Here is a 24,217-nt window from a genome sequence, read left to right as displayed (position 1 = left end):
CAGGAGGATGCCTAGGCTTCGGTGGCAGATGATGTCACGGGGCGGGGATGTCTTTGGGACTTGAAAAAAATGAAAAATCAAAATTTGGAATCAGTTATATTTTTCTACAAACTGTGTAAAAGGTGCACCAACTTAGTATCCCTCCCTACAAAGCCAAAATGCTGCAAAAGTATTGGTACAGCAGGCAGAGACAGAGGTAGAATGTATATCTGTGATCATTTTTAGGAGACTAATTTTGATGACATGAAATCTAAATCCCAGTTACAGCATTTTACCTTCAGTATTCACCAAAAATTGTCTCTTAAGGCAGTATAGGTATGAGCCTATGAACCTCAAAGCTAGCTACATCACTAACAGAAGCACTGTGTTGACTTACAAATGGAGGGAAGTTTGCTTATTCATTTGCATTGCTTTCCCAAGCAGGAAGCACCTTCTGACACGTTTTAAGACAACTTTTAAATGGAAGAGATCTGTGAGTCAATTATTATACTTTTTGCAATACACGGCAGCCGCACCGTCTGAAAAGGTGCACGAGGCTATGTACGCCGCCTTCTCTTTTTTTTTCTGTTTCACTGAGCAGCTTCTCCAGCCTTTTTCCACAGCCCGTCAAACTGCCTTGCCAACAATCAGAGCAGAGTGGCTGAGGCAAGGAGAAGAGAAATGTACAGTGGTGGAGTGGTGGGAAATTACACAAGAAATCAATTCAATGAGTTCCCTCCCTCCCAAAAAAATCTCTATAAATCAGGCAGGTGGCCTCTTCAGACCCAAACGACAACCTTTTAAGAGCCTGTCTACCAAGGCACAATGCATTACACAGCTTGGTAGCACTTCAGTAATACGGCTCTTTCTATACTAAATCCTGTCTCGGGCCGCTGTTTTTCCAGGCAGCCACTATATCCCAATACAGCAATACTGTCAGCCCCTTAGCCTTCATCTTGTCCAGACAACTTCATTTTTTATACATCCAAGGGATTGACCTCTACTGTCTTCGTTTAACTCGCCGATTTGATGGACACGGCATTATCTTATTAATGGCTACTTTTGAGCATTAGCTTGTGGTGCATAATCATATACGAGTGCCAGGACTCCTTCTAATGCCAAGGGTTTCATTCCAAAAGGAGATTATCTACCTTTTGAAAAATGTGACACCCATTTTGACAAAATTATTGCTGGCATGGACATAAAAGCCCGCATGGGAAAATATGAAGTTATTATCTGTCTTTAGCCCTTTACTGACAGAACTGCAGTATTTCAGGGGGTGTAATCATTTTTTAAACAGTGGGCAATGAACACGCCAGGGTTCATTTTTCTTCTAATGTGGATGTATTGCGTTTTGAATGAATCTGTTCACTTGCGCCGTTTCTCGAATGAACATATATACCCCAAAACAGTTACTTTAACCGTTGTATTACAGCTCCAGCTCGAGCCTCTCAGTTCTGTGTTGTTTTCCCATGTTTCTCCTCATGACTCTATCACTTCATAGGATGAGAAGCTTAATGGAGGCTGTAAATAAAGTAAACAGCAAGGTCAGCAGGAAAGCCGGTGATGGAATAAATTAGTCTCCTGCTGTAAAGAAAACAACAGAGGAGACAACATGAAATATAACAGCAAGGAGCAGCACAGGAGAGGAAGGGCTCAGTGACCGTAACCCACTCCTGATTTATCTGACGAGAGAAGCAATCTAATGCTTCTCTACTGATTTGTCATGTCCTCCGTGCCCTGTCCACTGACATCAATTTGGGTGGGTGTCAGATTGTGGGCTTAAATTACCGTTAGATGGTCATTATGAAGCTCATTTGAGTTAGTGTGTGTGGGCATGTGTGTGTGCACGCGCGCCGCATTCATTTTCCATGTGTGCTGCTGATAAATGTCAAGGCCACTTGAGCGACAGCTAGCAGCGGTTTATTCCCACATCCCACACCCGTGCACCAAACAACACGCAAATGCACAGATGCAAACAGGGCGCCCACAGGCCTGAGGAACGTCACACGGCCGCGCTCGGCATTGAATAGTTACTGGAAAGTGAATTGCATTTGACTGTGGGTGATGTAATGCCAAAAAAAACATGTGCTATCAAGTGAAAGAATATGTGTTTACCCATGAGTGAGCAGCCGAATGTCTAGCATAATCTCAGTCTCAGGTGTAATGGATGCCTGACAGAGAATCTCTCCTCTGTAAATCACATGGCTGCTCTCTTATTTCCTGGATGACTGGACAGTTTCCTCCCTCCTCAAGGTACAAAACAAGCGACCTTAAGAGGGAATTTCACCGTCGCTCAATGGTGAATTATATCCTTCCGCTGTAGTCTCAACATAATCGCATGCCATGCAATATTGAGCTGAACAAACCCATTATAGAATATCACTTCACAGTAAAACTATATAATGTAATTGCAGTGATACTGAGGCCATAGAGTGTGCTTGTCTGCCTTGTAACGATGTACAATCCCTTGCAATGGCAAGTTAACTTGGATAAAGGATAATGAATTCTTGTCAAAAAAAAAGGTTGTCTGTGAGAGAATGTGTGCGTGTGTGTGTGTGTGTGTGTGTGTGTAGTATTCCAACAACATCAGTGTTACCTTGGTTACTAATCCTATTTACCGAGGATTGGATCCATTATTCAGATTCTTCGTCTCAAAGCTGAATAGTTGTTATCACCGTGTGTCAGGGACAGAGACGCAGAGGAGACAAATATTGAATATTCAGTATGTTCTCCACAATATTTCACAGCACTTAATGTACTAAGTGTAATCCATTTTACAATAGAAGCTATAATGAAAACCTGGAACACTACACCTATAAAAACGACATTATGCGTCTGCACTTTTTTTTATTTTTTTTTTATTTTAATGTTTTTATCAATGAGAAAAGCAGAATGGAATATGACAAAATCCTTCTTGTCTGCCTCCTAAAGCACTATGTTCTCTGCAAGGGAAACAAAAAGCTTAAGTAATATAGAAATATGAATTAAATGTAGTGCATAGTCTACCTGCCAGCTGCCAGAGAAATATTACACTCAAGATAAAATTAAACACTTGCAAGGATCAGTCACAAAGCAGCATTTTTATTAATTTTGTATTAACATGAAATATGCCATCTATCTATCTATCTATCTATCTATCTAATGATACCAATAATCAAAAATAGAGAATGCATATGCCAAATCTTGTATATTTTGATAGCACGCCTCCGTCCGGGTCAAATATCACTTCCTTGATCCTGCAGCCAATCATCTTTCATAATAGATGATATTTAGGGTATGAAAAGGTCACTTCGAAATGATTGTTGTGAAAGCATTAAATTGCTGAGGCTAATTTACACTGATAACTTGACAGCGCAAAAAAAAAAAAAAAAAAAAGTCTGAATAAACTGTAACATGAATAACAGCCTACGTACTCTGTGATCAGTGAAATGGCACACAGCATTAGGGATGCAACAATATGGGTATTGAGATAGCAAGGCTTTCCCTTCAGATGCTGACAGCTTCTCTATTCAGTTGCTCATAAAGCAGAGGAGACTGCTACAACAATTACACAGCTCTTTCCAGTCCTCCCAGTGAGCTATTTCACCCTTGCCAAACAGTGGCTCTGTTGAGCACATGGATAAAATGACCGCTGACCTTGAAAGATAAGGTAAAACGACAAACCTACAGGATTCGCTACTCAAACCCAAAGCGTGTAATCCCATTTCAAAATTGATGTTCTACGACTTACAATCCCATCCCAAAAGCAAACTATGATACTAACACTGTCTTCTCTTTAGGTAAGAATTAGCTGGGGTTGGCCTGACCAAAGACTCTAAAGCCCTGTCCCCCCTGTCCCCCCCTCTGTCTGTGTCCCAGGAGGGCAACCGGAGGAGAATGACTGGTAAGACTCAGACCAGCAACGTGACCAACAAGAATGACCCGCGATCCCTCAACTCCAGAGTCTTTATCGGCAACCTCAACACAGCCATCGTCAAGAAGACCGACATAGAGGTCATCTTTGCCAAGTATGGGAAAATAGTGGGTTGCTCAGTGCACAAGGGTTACGCCTTCGTACAGTACATGAGCGAGAGGAACGCCCGTGCGGCTGTGGCAGGGGAAAATGCCCGCATCATAGCCGGACAGCCTCTCGGTGAGTCTTTTCCTTCCTTTCCGTATGCTGTGTTCACAATATCTTGAATTACTTACACTGCAGATGTCATTAAGAACTCATGAGGGGCCAGTATAGTGGTGTGCTAGATACACTGCAGGCACACTTTAACCTTTGCACTTCAAAAAACTTTCCACTTGAAATATGGCATGTTCTGTTAAAGCCTGTTCTTTGCTAGAGGAATGGATTGTCTCTCTTGGGAACATATCATGCCTTGGGCATCTCTCAGACTTTTAGTTTAGAGCCTCCCTTGGCTCTTAAATGCTGAAGTGTCTGTGTTTGTTGTCATGCTGTTTGGGAAAAAAAAAAAATCCCCGCTGAATCCATTAGCTGATCCACTACTGAATGTTAGCACAGTTTGATTTTTAACATTTACCAGACAGCAACTTGCTAAAGTATGTCAAAGTTCTTGTAGCACACTACTCTGTGCGATGGCAGAGCAGAATATGTTAATGACAGCATGGGATGCAGCTACAGTATGCTGTGCAAGATCTTATTTTATACTGTGTATTCACTTTGGGATGGATGTTTTTGAGAATGCTGAGTGCACATTTATTTTGCCCATTGTCAGGATGAAAAATATTTATAAACCAAGCTGAGTATCGTACAGTGTTTACAAAAATATCTTCATATTCTAGGAGTTTTAGGAGTGCTGTTGACATTATCTCTGGAAGGATACATGTTTGGCCTCCCTCTGACCCTTAAGGTGTGAATGTAGAAGTAGTCGTGTCTGTGAATAGCATCATTTTGCAGCTCACCTTGCGCCCCCATAGGAAGCCTAGAGGTAAACTGCAACTGTACAGCTGCTTTTAATAAGAAGGCATTTAGCCTCACAATGATCATGTCCTCATGTTTTATGAATGCATAACACTGAGCAGAGGCAAGAGACCTTGATTAAAACGAGCCTGAATTTTGTTTAGCATTTCAAGGCTGGGGAACATGGGAATGAGCCAGAGAATGAGGGAGGAGTATGCAGACATTTCTGGGTTGCAATATGTTCTAAAAAAAAAAAAATCAGAGCATGATGATTAAAGGGAGTGGTAAATTATTATAATGTGATGCTTTATTGATCCCTGACTTCATGCTTTCCCCATGCAAGGGAGGTTAGAGAGCTGGGTCAGCTACAGAACAAATACAGAGTCTCCATCAAGGACATTTCAGCAGCACACATGTTTGCTAATGTGGGATCTAGCACCCGGACTGAAAGGTCTGACGGCCTGAAAAATGATCTTTCTAACCACTAGGCCCCTCTACAGCACTCCTTTATATCGTCTAGGCAGATGCATCCTCTGGTAAAAGAAAAGAAAAGCATAACCAGAGAAATACTGATTCTGAAGTGATGTAAACAACCTCGGTGTGGAGCGAGCAGCAGCATCTTTGTGCAGCATGAAACAGGAGAACTTCACGACAAATGTAAAGATTTCCCTGTGTCTTCTGCATCAACAGAGCAGGCTATCTGTGTTCCTGTTTTCTCGGCTGCATTTATCACCTGTAATGTCAAACCAACAGCTCCAACCTCTTCCAAAATCAATCTGGCCACCGATAGGTTCGAGTGGTTTCTGCATTTGCTTTGCTATTGTATTGTGCAGGTGATGATGAAGCTGTTTATAGGGGCCTCTTAGTCTGGACGGATGTTAAATATGAACAGTATAGCAACTACTGAAGCCAATCCAATCCAGTTTATTTATGCATTAGGTAGTTAGTTAGTTAGTTAACCTTTATTTAGCCAAGTAAAATCACATTGAGATGACCAAGAGGTGCACATAACATTTAACAGGAATAAAACAACATGAAGACTTACATGAACGAGTAAAAATACATCCAAGAAAGTGTCAGCTTTAGTGCAGTCGTACGAATAAGATTGTTGTGCTGCATAACTTGCATCTATATCTCACTACTGCTCCATCACAATAAAGAGATCGAGACTGAGAAAACATAAACACTATGCAGTGTTGATTACTGATGGCACTTTAAGTCTGGTGTCTCACTGGTATGAGAATGTGCGTTATGTACATTTTAATTAGAGTATAAACGCAGAAATACACCACATTCTAAAACCCAGAAACATGACCATCTTCAGTCAGAGCCAATGCCACCACCAAGCTCTCTACCATATCCATAATAACAGTAATAGCGATTTATTTTTTGAGGTCTCTGCAAATCATCTGACGCTCTCCTGGCGCACGCCATGTGTGATTGCTTGTTTTTGGTTGAGAAAGCAAACATAATCAAAAGTATTTTCATTACTCCAGAGTTCATTTCAAACCAACCTTGCTGCAAGGCAATTCTGCTCTCACGGTTATCACTCAATCTACAAGTCATGTGGCGGGAGTATTACTGGGAAATACATCCTTAATTGGCAATTAAGGACACCCTCAATCTCATTCTCACGAGTTGACACTGCATTTTTTTTTTTCTTACTTTTTTTACACTGAGATTGTGAGGAAATGATTCAGGCACGTAATAATTTTGGGTTGAAGAATGACCTCTGCAAAGAATTTGTCTTCGTGTTCTATAAACTCTCATTAAACTGTTATTACCTGCAAGTTGTTTATGCCTCAAGCCCATAGATGACTTCTAGGCGAGCTAATATGGCATGTCATTGAAGAAATTGCATTCAAATATGTCGATTCTCCAGCCACTGCTGACCGTGTTTGTTGAGATTATCCACCAAGCAGAAAGGGAAACAGAAAATGTTGTAAAGGCAGAGATGCATCGGGAAAGGAGATATTTCTGATGCCAGTGGTCAGTGGGAAAAAAAAAAAAAAAAAACACAGTGGAATAATCATATCATTCTGTGGCTGCACACATCCACTACTGCTCAAACCCACTGGTGATGACTAATCTCCACACTCGATGATACACAAAAGTGCCAAAGGTCATAGGCTGTCACCATTGCAGCATATGAGTGTGTCACATATTTAGTGTGTGTGTGTGTGTGTGTGTGGTGGGTGGGTGATGGGCATGCATATGGATGAAATACAGCTGATGAATGAATGCATAAATACTGTAAAAACACAGCTGGCAAGCACACAGAGGCTTTCCTCCCTTCTCTGCTGAGTGAAAAATGGATGCTCCATTACCCTATCAAATATGAATAGGAGTTCATGAGATCACATCTAGGATTCCTGAACAAGTGTGTAGCGCACTGGTTACTAAATAGCGGTACATGCAATGCCATTCTGAACGGGCTGGGAACTGTATCTATCTGCAGGAAATTTGGAGATATGAGCACGCTTGAAAATAAATTATTCTAGATCTGCTTCGGATGAGCAGTCCTGTCAAATGTTGAGCCTCACAGGGCAAACTTTATATGTCTTTGTCTCTCCCTCTGTGGGTCTTTCACTTTTTGGTCTTCTGCAAGGTTCAAATCCAGGTCAACTGAGATCTTCATGTTTAATTGGACTCCCGCTTCATTTATGTCTCTCCTTATGAGCATTTATACAGTACAGTAGCCCCTTGGGGTGACATGGTAGGAAAAAAAGGATTAAATCCGTGGTTAATTTTGTACTCTCAGTTCACAAATCTGTATGCTCAGCTTCACAAACACATTTTTGTACCCTTACGCTGGAAACTGCACTGTCAGATTTACAACACTGTACTGTCTGACCAAAGTTGTAGAAAGAAAAGCATGAGATGCACACATTAAAGTACACAAAGCACAAATAACATTATCTATCATCGGTTCAACTTGGGAGAACAGTTTACTAATCTAACCTACTATGAAGTGCTTATTTGCAAAACAGATAAATGCAAAAAAAAAAAAAAAAAAAGAAAGAAAAAAAACTTGCAGAAGCGAATACTGTCCATGCATAATAGTGCAAATTTGATTTTTTAAAATTGATATCATTTCAACAACAATTGGAAATATCACTTTTTACAAATTTACAATTGGTTTACAAATATTAAGGGTACAGATTTTTCAATTTGATGGTGCGGTTCATTAATCTGTGCATACAAATGTGTAGATAGTACAGATTTTCACATGCATTTTCTACCGTGTGGCCGTGTAACAGTGATTTTAAAAAATCAGCCACCCAAGTATCATTTTAGTGTAAGAAATCACAAGAAACAGAGTTTTTAAGACGCAGCAGTCGGATATAGCCATCTGAGGTCCTGGAAATGTCCAGCATCTGTCCTAAAACATGGTGCATTAGGGGCAATTGTCTTAATATCTTATTCATATCGGTGAGTGTTGCATTCCCTCTGGCCATGAGTTGACAGGGGAAATTCCTCAATGGTGACATGATGATGGCTGGCATCCATGATACTCAAATGCATCTGAGCAGTTGCCTTACCTCACTCACAGAGATCTGTCTGCTGTTTCTGTATAGTTTCACTCTTCACTGGGCTCAGTGGGCCGCCACCGAGACAAAGAGCAACAGACTTTTTGCCCTGAGCCGTCCCAGCATGCACTGAGCCTCCAGATCTTGTTGGTGCTATGATGAGAGTCCAAATCCATATGGCACACAACAGCACAGAGCCCATATGGTATCTGAGCATGTCATGCAGCCCTTTGCACCCAGTCGAACTCCGGGTTCTGAAAGACTTTATGAATAGTTTAAGACTGCAGAATAACGAAATACTCCCTGAATGGTTTGATGTATTTGCATTAAAGGCCTTTTGATACGAATTCCTTTTGCCCTGCGTGTGGGAAGATGAATATCCATCTTCTCTTGTTTTTCCTGTCTACAAAGGCGGTTGTTTCAACTATGCCCCGATGTGACTCAGTGGGCTGGTGTGTGTCTGCCTGAAGGCGCTGTACGTGTGTGATTGGCAGGTGGTGATTGAAGCTCTGATGGAAAGGACACTGAAAAAAAAAAAACAGCATGTTTTTTTGTGAAAGAGGCCATATATGAACATACAATCCTCTGTGCAGCTTGAAGGAGACGGTGAGGGAAGTTCAGAGATAGAGAACGAAGGGGTAAAGCAGAGAAAGGTTAAGAGTATAATAGAGAGAGAGTGAGAGGTAGCAACATCCCTGGAGAGTCCGTCCAGAAGCATGTCTGATAATCTCCCCTCTGCTGACTCCGGTTGTGAGTGACCCGACCCTCCCGAAAGAGATCTGCATTCCCTTCCACCTGGAAGTTTCATGGTGAAGGTCCATCACATTACAATATTAATGACCACAGTGAAGGATAATGTGTGATGGATCACCAATCATACTGCCTCCAAATGGCATTGGCAAGAGTTAGGCACATAAATAACAAAGTGATTTAGATGCAAAATCCATCCTAAGCGGATTACAAAGGCAGCAGCACTGCAATCAATCGTCATTTTGGGCCAACATGATGCATAGCAAGCAGCACAGGACACAGAAAATAAACCATATTGGCAAGAAGGAGAGGCATCAAGTACCACGGTTAAAAAAAAAAAAAAAGGGAGAATGAGTGAGAGGTGCTACTTTAAGTGTGGCCAAAAAAAAAAAAAAAAAAGAAAGAAAAAAAAAGAAACAGCTAATGTAGCTTGCATTGTTGTGCCAATTTTTTTTGTTTGATGGTATTTTTCGGCAGGACTGTTTTTTTATTAACTGGCCAAAAATGGATTATAGTATATGACATTGCTTTGAGAAATTTTTTAGTGCGGCTATAATAGTGATTAATAGCAGAAAATATATTTTTATCGCTGTCATTATTGCTGTCTCCACCTACACATAAAATCCACAGCTGAGGAGAGCAAGTTCATGCCTGTCTCTGGCGATGTTGAAAGGCATTACAGGAAATTTTGGAGGACACAACTTGAGTAAGTGAGACCGGTTGGAGGGAAGCAAGATGCATAAAAACACAAACATACAAAACAAAAAAAAATACAACATCTTAGCCTCTGGATTAGCCTCTGGAATCCAATGCATGTAACATCACTAATAGAGTGATGTGAAAGAATAATTGTCCAACAATATCCCGGGGTGAATTTCCTCTTCAGTGTGTGTCTAAACCAATCTCCTTCCGTCTTTCCCACTGCACCGCCATCTTTCTAATTCTCCCATATCGTATTCCTCATTAGCATTCATTGGCATGTTTTCACATTCGAATTTGCATAGATAATTCAAACTACTTATACAATAACTGTGGCTCAGTAGCTGTGTTCTGAATGCCAGATCCAGAAAAGCATGAAACAACCATGAGTGAAAGGCCTTATGGGTACTGCAGTATGGAACTGAATGGACCAGTTCCTCCTGATCCACTGGACTGAGCCGTGCCAGGGCAAACCCCAAAAGGCCCTCTCTGTCTTTCATGTCGCCGTCTTTGGTTGCGAGGCTTTGACACTCTGCTCAGTGTGTCGGGGCATGTGTGTGTGTCTGTGTTTGGGTGTGTGTTTGCACATGGCAGTGTGTCTATAGGAAGTCTGGAAAGGGTGGTGAGATAAGGTAAAAAGAGGAATCAGGGTTTTTGCTGTCCTCAGTGAAAGAGGATTTTAAAGAGGGGGAAGACACTTCACATGAATGGCAATGTCAAAACACCATCTCTCTCTCTCTCTCTCGTTCTCTCTTTCTCTCTCTCTCTCTCTCTCTCTCCATATCTCTCCTTGTCCTTGCGGGTGATTAGAATGCACCCTGGTTGTCTGTCTCGTCCCTCATTAATCACACTCCCAGAGACTGGGCCGGACGTTGAATGCACAGTTGGCCTGACCTAGCACTCGACAAACGCATCCGTAACACCAAGACCAGAAATGCACACAGGCCCCGAAGCCATACAATAACTCTTACAATATATCCCGCCCAAAGTTTTATCACAGTAATAATGTGGTAAGAATATGAGGAATGCATTTCTTTTGGTGGAAACAATACTGCAGAAGCACTGAGTTTAAAGATCGGGGGCATGTGCTTCATTCAGCATTAATGAAACCACCCAGGAAACCAGGGAGGAGCATTTCCCTCGCTGCTAGGATTTCTCCCTGTCTCTCTGTCTCTGTCTCTCGCCCTGTCTGTCTTTTCTCTCTGTGCTCTCTCTCTCTCCCTTTCACACGCACTCACAAAAGCCTCTGTAGGGCAGGAGCCATAGTGTGGACAAAGTGAGATGGATTACTGTGTGGATTTTGGCAGCGAAAACCGCAGCTAATTCTGTGATTAGAAACCTGGGTTCAGAAGGCAGAGAAACACTGAGCTGTGAATCAGAGTCAGAGCACTGGGCTCAGTGGGCTTGACCAAGCTGTGTCTGTGTGTGTGTGTGTGTGTGTGTGTGTGTGTGTGTGTGTGTCTGTGTGTCGGTGTGCGAGTGTGTGTGCGTGTGCGTGTGTGTGTCTGTGGAGGAAGCAGTGCAGATGGGTGAATGGGTGCATGTGTGGGTGTATATACTCACGTCTGCAAGCCTGAAATTGTATTCATCTAAGTTTATGTGCATACGGTATCTCTGTGTGAACTTCAGTTATTTTTATCGTGATATATACGGTCTCACATGCAAAATGTCATGATCCATCGCCTCTGGAGGAGATGGTGCAGCATGAAGGAGGTAACAGCGGCCCAGCTACTTCACAGTATATCACATCAATCACATCGTGTTGGAGGGTGGCCTGCTAGTTAGAGAAACTGTCCTGAAGGTCAGAGTTTCGATCCCAGCAACAGCCAATGTGTCAAAGCACCCTTGAGCCAAGCACTGAAACCCCACTTGCTCCCTAATTGGAAGTGGCTCCAGCCACCTGCCTAAAATGAAACATATAAAATCGGTATTCAGAAGAACATAACTGGTATAAATTATAGTGTTCACTCGTGACTTAATGCCAGTTTTCAAAGTGGGGTCCCCCAGGGGTCATTGAGGGGCTTCCAGCGGGAGGTCCAAAGCATTTTTTTTTTTTTTTTCATCTCACAGCTTTTAATCTATTTGTCAGTTTAAACACTTTAATATTCAACACAAACTACAGTATCTTTTCATATGAGGATCCCAAGGGCAGAATCGCTTAAAATGGGGGTCAACAGCTTAATGACAGTCAACTTAAAATTAGACCATTAATTAATTACATATTCTTTCATTTTGGTTATTTTTGCTCAAGCCAATTAAGGGGGGGGAAAAAACTAGCAAAAGGTGAAAGTGCTGTGGAATCTCACACAGACAATGTGTTGCTAATTGAAAACATGATCTAAGTATACCTTGTCGTTTTAATAACAGCAGCAGTCTGACACTGCATTTTGAAACAAGGACTGACAACACACTCAGCCGCACAAGCCGTACAGTGTGTTCTTGTGCTGGGTAGGGCAAAAGTGTGCTAAAGTGTCAATTTTGGAGTAACTTGTAATATAGGAGTAACTTTGTAATATAACTAATTACTTTTTTAATGTAAGCAATGTAGAGTAACTAAGAGAGCATAGGTCATACTGAGGCTCTGAACCTCAGTGCTGACATGATTCAGGCCATCACACAGGAAGTACAACGCACATTCGTCTTCATGTCCTCAAATCTTCCGGCTGACCAGCCAGCCAGCAAAATCCGAGGTTGCATCTCTTCCTTTTAGTCGAGCGAGGAGATCTGAAGCTCTAGTCCTTTCCGTTATTTGACAGTAAATAGACTGATGGCAGCCCACTCTGGTATGAATGGTGGGGACAGTGAGGAACACAGGATTAGCTTCGAGCCTAACAAGGCCACCCTGCTTAAGATGTGTTCATTAATTTTACATCGCTCTGCAAAGGGAGAGAGGGAGAGACAGAGGAAAAGTGGCCTTGTAATTGTTTACCGTGCATTATCAAAGATGCATGTTTACGATGGAGCACTAGAGTTCACATTTGGGTCATGTTGCTTTGAATATTAGAAACAGAATCAAGATGGGTCTGAATGAATGAATAGGATTTTAGAACAGATATATAATGAATGGCTAGACCCATTTCTCAAAAAACATTGTTGATGTCTTAAACTTGGAAATGTGCAATCATATATAATGCTTTAATACTTGGACAGGAGTGTAAAACTGATATTGTATGCATGTTGATAGTGTGCCTGTTTAGATGAGACAGCAAGCTTGCAACAGGCATATTGACTAAAGAGGCTTGTTTTCACACCCACTTTATCTGCAGGAGACTTGGGGAATGTGCATCAGGAGTAATGAGCCTTTTCTGTAGGATTATTGTTCTTACAGGTGCTTTGCGTTCGCATACTGAGAGATAACTCTTTAATGGAGAACTTTGTGTTTGTTTACTGATAGTGCGTGCTTAAGGGGGTGTGTGTGCAGGTGTGTGTGGGTGCATGCCTGTGCCAGGAGTGCAGCCGTGCGACGCTGGCACAGCCGAGCCCACTGCAGTGTGACCTTTAAACGGAGCATCAGCTAACAGCTGAACAGACAGACCTTAACAGACCTGATATAGACCCCTGGAATGGAAAAGCTGCCCTTTAACACTCCATAATAATTGATCTAGCCAGTCATGTCTAGCTCTTAATTCCTGCCATAATCACCAATATGAGCCTGAAACTGTACAACAAAGATATAGCCTGGCGATAAAGGTGACGTATTGCGTGAGTAATGGTTCATGACTTGTGATTACACATGCGGTGATAATTACTGTCACCCTGGAGGCTTTCTGTGTACCCGTGCTCAAAGGGCTCTGCAGCATAACCCTTTTGACTCCCCCGCTTATTGGGTGAATTAAGAATCACTTTGACAGACTCTCTGGGGAGTTCACCCTGGGAATGAAGATGGACACTATAAACAAAATAACATTAAAAACAGCCCATAAGCTCGCCCCGAGCAATCTCTTGTTCTCTCATGTGTTTACTTTTTCACTCGCATCTCCTCATTTGACTTCTCTCACTCTCTCTTGCTCACTCCATCGTTCACGCTCGCGCTCTCTCATGCCTTTTCTCCCTCCCTCTCCTTTCTCTCCTACACTAGTTTGCTGTGTACCCACCCTCCCTCATTCCTCTTACTCACATGGCCTCCTCGCCAAACACAATTAGTTGCAAAGCTGAGGGAATGTGAATCACTGCACCCAGCTGTTAGTGTTGAATACTGACTCATGTCTGCAGGAGGCAACCCAGCCTCAGGCTCTGCTGTCCAGTAAAGGTTGGGCAAAAGCATGATGGCCGTTAACTACCTCAAGTTTATTGCAGGCAGCACTTCGCAGAAGCTGCAGCCCTGTGTAACCTCTCTGACACCATCCAGATGCAGTTTACTGTGAGGCCATAACCATCCCAAGGTACTTTAAGGCTGCTTAGAGCACTGGTGCATGACAAAACTAGTCACTTGGCCCTGTTAGACCTGCAGCCTGTGGTGTTTTTTCAGTATTATGCATGGAGCAGCTGAGTGGAAGAGTGGTTTAAGGGGTCATCCCCTAACTGAGAGAGAACAGGTTTTTATGCCTGACAAATGATTCATTACCAACCATATGTCTTTTTTTTTTAAAAAATACTATGAATGTACAAAATATCAGAGATTTCCTGACACTCAGTTGCAGTCGCTGTTGCACAATCAACATCTCAGCTGTCTCACAGCTTCAAATTCACTCTCTGACTCAAGGTTTTGAAAGCTTTTTCATGTTATGGACCCCCATGTTGACTTTCATGAACCTGTGGACCATCATTTGCAGTGATTTTCCCCTATGTATCCAGATATGAAAACATATTTCAGTTTGTGTTTAAGATTAAATTGTTAAGACATCATACTTGAACATTTTTTTGTATCCTTTTTTTTTTTTTTGTATCCTAAATTCAATTATAGTAAAATTGAACTATTACTCTTTTTGCTGAAGGCCCTCTGAAAACCCCTTGAGGACCCCTGAGGTGCCCAGGACTGCGCTTTGAAAACCCCTGCCCTGTCTGCCTCTGTTTATCTGTGTCTCCTCCTTTGCGACTGGCATTGATTTAATGAAGGAAATCAATAGGGGATAATAGCTTTCACCTGGATTCACCTCATCTGCGTGCCTCATGAAAAGCGCAAGGGTCCCTAATATACTGTCCATTCAGCGGATATTTGAGTAAGACACTGAACTACTTGCACACTCAGTGAAATTCACTTTGGATAAGAGCTCAGCAAGATTGCTAGAGTCAAAGAGAGATATTTAAGGAACAGGCGGAGGTCAAACTGACAGGATGACCAAAAGTTTATTATAGCCACGAGGAGAGCGGAAGCACCACAAGGTGTCTGTGCAGTCTATTGAAGGTTAGACTGAGAGATGCAAGCTTTATACACATAGGAGGGGGTCACATTCAATAGATAGCAGCTGGTTTGAAGCGCCTTCCTAACCTTCATGACTCCTTGTGGCTTTTTCACACCTCCTTATCAGCCTATAGACCTTGGTTATAAAGTAAGAAGCACTGAACAAGTCCCCAAACTAATACTTAAAGTAAGTAAGGTATTATAAATAGGAAGGATGAGTGGTTAATAAGAATAGCCAAGAGGGATTACAAGGAGTTTTTGTTTGCTCCCTAAAGGTGACCAAAATCCACATGTAGTGCAGTTTCTTTTGCTTGTAGTGATCATCGCGAGCATTACATTCATTTTGCTGCTCATGCTGCTTTTGTACAATATGCAATATGATTCAAAGCGGGGTGCTCGCTTTCCAGTGTGGTCCCCGATTTGTATGCATGTTACATAGCAGCGATGCAACGATACCACCATGGACTTAAAGCATGATATACGGTCTCAGTTTGTAGGGTACAGTACGTGAAAGTGGGCCACTGCAACTGATAAGTACTGGGAGCTGGAGTGCTTGCGTTGTAAAGTGTGTCACCATTTCTCTGCAGCCTACCTGTGTGACAGAATTATTAATGAGCTGTGTCTGTATTTATGCACCTCATCTAACAGGGGAAGATGGGCTGCCGTTATTACTTTGAGTTTGGGGGACCGTTCTGTCAGAAGGAATTTGAGCCTCGGATAAGACGGGTACTAGTTGTAACAAAAGGGGAAAAAAATCATCAAATGTTAATCTGGTTGGAAATGATGGGTCAAGACAGTGTCAGTCACATCTCCTCATATGGAATAAATGAAGATCATGAAATCTGAACTACCTGTCAGAGAGATGCTCGCTCACTCCACGGTTACTGAGCTCCCCGCTGTGGTGCTCGGCCGTCACTACCACTTGTGACTGACACAACCAGCATTATCTTAAGTTGCAATTACGTGCAGTGAGCCTGTGTTTCTGTTTCCCGGAAACACCAGTCACACTAAAGCCAATTCCTCTCCAGGTCTAATTGCGATTGATTTCAGTATGTGAAACGGCCTGTCGGCTGTTTGAGAGAGAAAGTGCGTCTGCATGTGCTCGTGTGTGATCCTCTCAAACCGTGGGCAAGTCTGGATTTTGGTGCAATAGGATTTGACACACATAACGTGGAGGGCTTGGAGCCAGAAGGGCTTAATTGGCATTTTGGACAAAAATGGGATTGCTAAACTGAGGGAAGGGGGGATTTTACTCATTTATTTATTTTTTTTTAACAAATGTGTGCATGTATGCATGTGTGTTTGAGGATTGTGTGTGTGCTAGGCATGCATGATGTTGAATTTTTTTGCAGATAGCCGATATGCTGATTCTTTCCATCTCCTATGATACCGACAGATGCATGTTTTTTTTTTTTTGGTTTTTTTTTGTTTTTTTTTTTCACCTAATTGACGAGAATATCAAATCTCTCCTGTAGTGGAACTAACACTTTATTAATGCTACTCTTATTGTGAAGGCCCACTGACAGATCCTGATGTAGGGCATGCAAAACATGCCATATTTATTTTTATACAAAATCTTACCTCAAATAAATCCTGAAAATAGCCACATTGAGGGCACGTTTGACCTATTTCACATATTGGTACATCATATAAGCAAATAATTTCATATAAAGCCAATACTGATATTTCATTTTAAAGCCAATATTGGCCGATACCTGCTGATTTTATCATGCATCCCTAGTATATACTGTCTTTATCTGTATTAAAGTCTTTTGTCTGTTATATGTGTGTACATGCATGTGTGTCCATTATGTGCTTGTGTTGATTCACCCTGTATTGTTGCCTAATGTATTGTAAATGCAAAATTACAATGTGAATATTTAAAGAAAGCTTTTTTTTTGTAATGTAAGTACAAGGTGTAAAACCATTAAAATAAAGTTGTTAGATAACAATGATTTCTAGACAGTATTCAAACTTTTTCATGTTCCAGACCCTAAAGTTGGCTTTCATTCAGCTGATGTCCTGCCATTTATGATGCCATAAGTGTTTTTGCCCCAGAAACCCTTATACAAACAGATATTTGGTTTGTCTAAAATATTAAATTATTTAGATGTCAGAATTGAACTCTGACAAACAGATATCAAATGGCTAAATCAAAACATAATGGTGAAATAATCCCATTTTTTTCCTAAAGTAACAGTTTCCAGTGAAATGAGTTATAGTGAAATTAAACTGGTCCTCATTTAGCTGAAGCTCCTGTAGGGGACCCCTGGGAGTCCCTGCAGCCCATTTTGAATACCACTAACATACATTTTTAGGTTTTGGTGTCTTTGCTGTGTTTTCATGGCAGCATTGTCAGCTGCAGCAACAGGACTCTCAGCATCATCCCTGGATCCTTGCTATTTTTACTCAAAAAAATCACTGTGGAAACACACACAAGAGACTTGGGGAGGATTTGAACTGAGCTCAGCAGCAGGCGGCTTAGCAGTGAGAGCAGATGCTTTGGCAACAGCGCCACCATTCTCTACAACTCACAATTACAGATCGACGCTCCGTTTTTACAGTTATCTACCAGTTAGTGTCCCTTGTCTTATCTAGTCTTTTGTTCAAAAATAAATGAAGCTGACAACCTGACATTTATCATCCTCGGCACATTAATCACAAACTGGTAACCGCTTCTTTGATGGTGCAACTTCCCACCAAATGACAGTAAGAAATCACGGCCTTGTTATTGTCTGATACAGAGGACAAGATGAATGATGGTGGGGCGTCTGATCCCATTCTGTAAGTGAAACAGAACTAGAAATGAAGTGAAATCTATCGCCCCCCTCGGTTAACAGGTGATGCCGCCGCCATTTGTGGCTGCATCATACAGAGACATCACAATCTGTGTATTAGGTTTTTCCAACCCCTCATGCCCTGTGTGGTTTGTATTATCTCTGCTGACTGGATGAATGACTCTGACACTGATAGCGTCTGAGCTGAATTAGATTCGACAGCCTTTAATGCCTGTATGAATAGCGGTTGTGAACATCCCAGCATCTGAATATTTCTTAATGTGATTCTTTGCTCTCTGCTGACCCTGACAGATGGAGGAAGAGGAGCAAGAGAGCTAAAGAGAGACAGAAAATATAACAGTGCGGGGAGAGAAATCTGTTGTAGAAAAAAAAAAAAGAGGAGAGACTCAGTTTGGAGGGTTGAGGAAACAAGAAGGAGGGATATTGCAGATTAAGACCCAAATAAAAATCAATTCAAGTCTTACTAGAGAGAAAGTACACTGAATGAATGGAATTTGCGTGGACTTTATGAGAAAATAGTAGCATTAAATGAGCGTATGTTAGAGGACGGATGAGAATACACTCTAGAGGATAATCCGTTAACTTAGTAAAACAATTGAAGTAAAACAAAATATGTGCATGTATGCATGTGTGTGTGTGTGTGTGTGTGTGTGTGTGTGTGTGTGTGTGTGTGTGTGTGTGTGTGTGTGTGTGCGTGTGCGTGTGTGTGTGTGCGTGCACTGCGGATTTGTTGAGCTCGAGGGGTGATCAAGGATTTTTTCTAATAAGAGCCAGATTTGCTTCAGTTGCCAGTAATTGAGGACTTTTTTTTTTCCAAAATGTGATTTCCACAGCTACAAAAACACATCGTGACCACCATTCTTTTCTATTCTTTTCTGGTCTATTCTATTCTATGCTATTATTCAGTACATTATCACTAGACAAATGATAGAAATGGTAGAAGACTAAGGATCTGTGTTTATTTTGCAAATTTTAAAAATCTATCTATCGATCTCTTGGATAGATAGATATGTATTTATAGATATATTGATATATATATTAAAAAACAATGAACTCTGTGAAACTATTGTAATTCCAAAATGGATATTCAGCTGTTCAAATTAACCCACTAAACTTAGATTTCCCTCATGTAGCTTTCAAAGTTAGAAGAAAAATATTTATTGTAAAATAGCATTAGATATTCTATATCTTCCGACTGTAATTCTTGTAATTCTTGTAAACTATATCACGCTTACACTGAGCTAAATAAGATAAGCCTAAGGTAAAATAAGATGAGCCTTTATTACGGGGAAATTCACAATATTCATATAAAAAATGCCACAGACGTTTTATGGCTGCACACTTATATCAAATAGAGCATGCCAAATATACATCTTGCGCACCATTTTATACACAGTTTCCCAGTAAGTCAGCAGGACATTTTTGGTATCTTTGAAAACCCTGGGATCTCCATTATAATTTGAGATAAAGCTGTGTTGGGTTTGAATGAAGCTTTGACAAGCAGCAGTGGCGAAACCACCTGTGGGAGTGGCACAACTGAGGAGGATAAACACTTCAATAAAATGCAGTTGTTGCTGTCATGAGGTTTGTTGTCCACTAGAGTGTGCTATTCACCTTCTCTGGTTTGGGCTGCAATGTTGTATTCGAGCCAGAAAGAAACCTATTGAGAAACAACCCTCAGTCTCCTCTCTGATGAAATACTTGTGTATTATTAGCTGTGTCATTGTGGGATAAAATGTCTGCACTGGTCTAGACTGTGTTTGTTTTGAAGTATTTTCAGATGCTCGCAGCTCTCTCTCTGTTCACCCGCACAATGAGGCCTCTTTTTGAGCACAGTGCCCCTTTTAGAGTTCAAGGCTAATCTGCATGTGTAAACTTGGAGAGGGAAAATGAAAAAATACATGAAATGAAGCAGAAAAACACTCTTAGCACCGAGACAATAGGCCACAATTTTAGCAACTTGTGTGTGCACACGTGTGGATCTGGGATAGGCGCATTTGTATGGGCTGCATAAATAAACTGATGCATTTAATCAGACACATTTTAAGGAACTAGAGCTCACAAGAGACATATGTCCAACCTTGGTGGCTGGGGTACTTATTTTTATCTCTCCCTTGTTGTTTTAAACCTTGAAACCTTGAAGTTGACAGTGGTTTGCTGAATTGGATTGAATGAGACCGAATGGGTCGGGCAGTATAAGTGCAGTATCAGCAATGAGGGATGATTTGCTGTCACAGACTACTAAGCAGTGTGGGAGTTGACACACTAGATACGTTTGCAATTACTCAGTGCCAAAAGCGGTGCTTGTCTAATGAGCTAAGAGAGGCTGTAAGTCATAGGCCAATGAGATTTGATGGCTTGAGCAGATTTAAATCCATCATGTAGAAAATCTACCCCCTGGGCAACTACTGCATCCCTCCATCTCAGCTACAAATGAGGGTCATTTGTTAACAGGCAGTGTATTTCAAATGCCAGTGAAGATTGTCTGAGAATGCCAAGCACTTCAGATTAGGCTGATGCATGTTCGTCTGCTGCAGTCGGAGTATGACAGCAATCCATATCTGAAAGAGAGTAATGATGTGCTCGGCGCTTTAAAGACTTTCCAAGGTTCATAGAAAGCAAGAGTGTTTTTTTTTTTCCCTCCAGGAAATCACCACATCCAGGTTAATACACGTAGTTGTGAATTTCATATCAGTCCTGGACCCATACTGGAGTAATTTCCACCACCCTGGATGTGTGGTAATCAGATTAATTTGACTCAATTTGACTTGTTCAGCAGCAAGACAAACTAATACTGGCTGCTAAATTGTAAAACTATATCACACTATCAGCGATGGACGGACAGTGTCCAAATATGATAGTGGAGAGCTGCTTTCACAGACAAGGTAAAAAAAAACGACAGTAACATACAAACATTTTGGATTTAAACACAAAGTAATGGCAGCATAGACAGCACGACTGCATTGTGTCTGCCCTGCTGGAGTGCCCTTGAGCTAACAGAACAGCTCTAGTGAGGCATTGTTTTGTATCCCACCCTGACCTCTGGCTTTCCTGCAGAGTAAAACAGTAAAACAGTGTCATGGAGACTGTGCAGATTTTAAATGTAATGATACTGTGATGATATTTTGCATGGAGCGAGCTGAGAAACATCATTTTCCCCAGAGCTACTCCCTTCTTTGAACATTTTTAAAGGCCTTTGTGAAGGAAGCGTGCTGCTGTTTTACATCATTTCCATGACTTGAGGTGGACTGTGTTTGGATATTGCTGCTGTGGCCTGCATGCCTCCCTTCTTTCACTATTTCCCTCATGCTGCTTTTATGTATTCTATCATGTGAAACTGTTTTTTCAGTGAAATGAATTGTACTGGTATTTTGACCAGAACTCCCTGGAAGAAGAGATCTCTGTATCTCAATGGAACCTTCCTTTTCAAATAAAGGATAAATAAAAATAAGAAAAATGACTTAATATGTATGCTCCTATTCAGATATGCAGCCACAACTACTTACTACTTACTAATTATTACTAGTAATTAGTGTTATTAGTTTCATTATTGCTAGTAATTAGTGATTTCTTCTTAAGTGCCTTCTTTCAGCATCACTATAACATCATGAAATCTGAAGCTTTCTCTCTCTCCAACCACAAGACATTTTTTTTTTTTTTTTTTTTTTTTTTTTTGCAGTGAAACTCTAATTTCTAGTTTCTGATTAACATTAAGATTTTTAAATGAACTCACTAGCTTTGCTCAGCGATTCAGACTGCTGTCTGCTGTTCATTAAAAAGGCCTTGGGTGGATTGGAAGTATTAAAGATCTCATTACCCTTATGTAAAGTCATTTGTAGCTTCTGTTTTAAGCAGAAGAATGGCGAGAGGAGGATTATTATGTTTCACATTTTTCTTGCGGTAGTTATGCTGGCAACCTGCCACATAAAATCTGTTACTGTTAGGTTATTTGTTGTATTAATCCTTCATGGACAGTAGATGTCCCCACTATACTTTTGACTGTATGGAAACATGTTGTTTTTTTCATGTGTTTGTTAACCCTTATGGTACATGACTGCATTTTCTTTTTTTTTGTCATTATGAAAAGCATTGTTTCAAATGTGAGGACAGAGAAGTCCCAAAGTGTTAAAATTAAAAGGGCATGACTGCATCAGTGACCATAACACAGTGCATTTGGCAGTGATCACACCTGCCGTGTCATTTAGTTGCTCCACTGAATTTGGGCATTTTCCCAACATTAATAATGGAGAATTCCATCACCTCTAAGCACTTAAAAGGAGAAAGAAATCTTAAAAATAAGGCCATTTGTCATTCGGGAGCATGTGCGAGACGCACTTTCAGAAGACAGGGATATTGATTCGATTCCTGCTGTTTCCATAGAATTGGATTTTGAGTTGTTTGATTCTACCGCGCAATTCATCTTTGGCCAAAAAAAAAAAAAAAAGTGTTGTTATTCAACCCACACGCTGATAATGTAATGTGGTGGAATGAATCCCACAATATCAACATCCAGGCCTCTTCCTTATCCTTGTCTCCTTAGCAACCCAATCCCCCTTTGCAAGTAAGATGAGATGCACCTTTTCTCAAGTATGCCCAGAGGTTGTTGGGTAGAATATATTTATGCCAATGTCACTGTATACACACACACTCACACACATAGAGTTAAACCATTAGGAGAGTGGTTAAGTGTTTATGACATTTCTACCTTACCTTATACTTAACTTCTCTCACCCAAATACCATACCAAAAGGAGTGTATTATTGCTTTATGGTGTGACCTGGTAGCTTGAATGTTACACTGCACCACAATCTTCATTTTAATACATAATTTTGTCTTAAATCCAGTGTTAAAATCTTGTTTTTCCTCAAGCAAGTGCAAAAAATCTGCTTGTCGGACAAGTTAATTCCACTTGTTTCCAGAGCTAATCAATTTGTTAATCCAGTGTTTCCAATGCTGATAAATTTTCTTGAATTAAGTGTCTTTCTCTTGATACTTAGTGGGCTGATCTGCCTTATTCTGCCTTGTTTCAGCATATTTATACTGTAGGCTAACAAGTGAAACTGCATTGGAAATGAGTGGGATTATCTCATGGCATTGACATATTTTTTTGCCCTTGTTACAAGAAAAAAAAGTTTTCAGATGGAATGACTTGCTGAGGTGATTTAATTAGTGTCAGATTCCTTGTTTTCAGGGTTTGGTGGCAGTGATTAAGTATTTTTGGTTGCTTGGTGAAAGCCATGAATGGAGGACACCAAAAGTAAAAACATCATCATCATTAAAATATTTATAATCCATCTATTGCACAACACACCACAACACCAGATTCCACCACAACACCAGATCAAATTATAGCATTTTAAAGGCTTGTAAGTACCATTAGAGCCAAAATGGGAGCACCAGTTTTGCATATTTTGGAGACAGTGACTTAAAAAGGTGAGCAGGTTCATACTTCATTGTCTATATTATAGTTAATTATTTCTCTACAGGTGTTGAAAAAAATGCACGGCTAGACATGGGACCATATTTGGACTGTACCATGCAATTTGCAGCATCAGTAATACAGAAATCATGCACTAGTGACCCTTTGTCCTTATAAACCTACCCATTCATTTGTAATTCTGCATGCAACCCATGGCAGAAATTCACTATAATATGTCCGGATGTGTTTATAATATCTTTCTCAAATTTGTAAGGGGGATCATGTCTGTTTCTGAATGCAGGCACTCACAGCTGGTCACATGCAGGTCGGCTCAGATACCTGTTTACATTAATTTGTGCTGCTACTTGGACTCCAATGATGGTGGTGGGGATGAGATGCACGGTAGTCCGACCCACCCCCTCTGTGGCTGCTGAGCATGGTATGATCCTCGCTCAAGAAGTATCTCCAATTCTCCCTCTGAAGGGCTAATTTATTTCTAGGCATAAAGTATCGCAGCACGCCGAAGGCAGCCGCTCCGTGTCCGTCTTGTATCTGAGAGAGGCTTTGAAAGAGCGCAAAGCTGGACCCGTACAGAATGACCATGTACAAGGGGAAGCGTCGCAATCACCGCTGTAAGTTGCACAGCATCCTTAAAAGGTTTGATGAAAACCCGAAGTCTGTTTGTTTGTTTATTTATTTATTTATTTGTTTTTTCCTCTTTCACGCCGAGGATGTGCTCTCCGTCCTTTGCAACCCAGAGATAAGTTGCAAATGTTTTTGGTCGCGATTAAC

General features: G+C 41.1%; 1 protein-coding gene across 4 annotated transcripts in view; it reads left to right on the top strand.

Moving 5' to 3' along the window:
• ralyl (RALY RNA binding protein like) overlaps positions 1–24,217 on the top strand; it is a 93,003-nt gene that overhangs the window by 37,629 nt on the left and 31,157 nt on the right. For all 4 annotated transcript variants that reach the window (XM_030079755.1, XM_030079757.1, XM_030079754.1 and 1 more), the window contains exon 2: positions 3,841–4,114. In XM_030079755.1, coding sequence (XP_029935615.1) covers positions 3,859–4,114 — 256 coding nt within the window. In that variant the 5' untranslated portion in view covers positions 3,841–3,858. The remainder of the gene's footprint in view (positions 1–3,840; positions 4,115–24,217) is intronic.

The sequence above is a fragment of the Myripristis murdjan genome, chromosome 20, assembly GCF_902150065.1.
Source record: "Myripristis murdjan chromosome 20, fMyrMur1.1, whole genome shotgun sequence".
NCBI classification, from domain to species: Eukaryota; Metazoa; Chordata; class Actinopteri; order Holocentriformes; family Holocentridae; genus Myripristis; species Myripristis murdjan.
The sequence above is the reverse complement of the archived record's forward strand: the minus strand, read 5'-3'. Positions and strand labels throughout refer to the sequence as shown.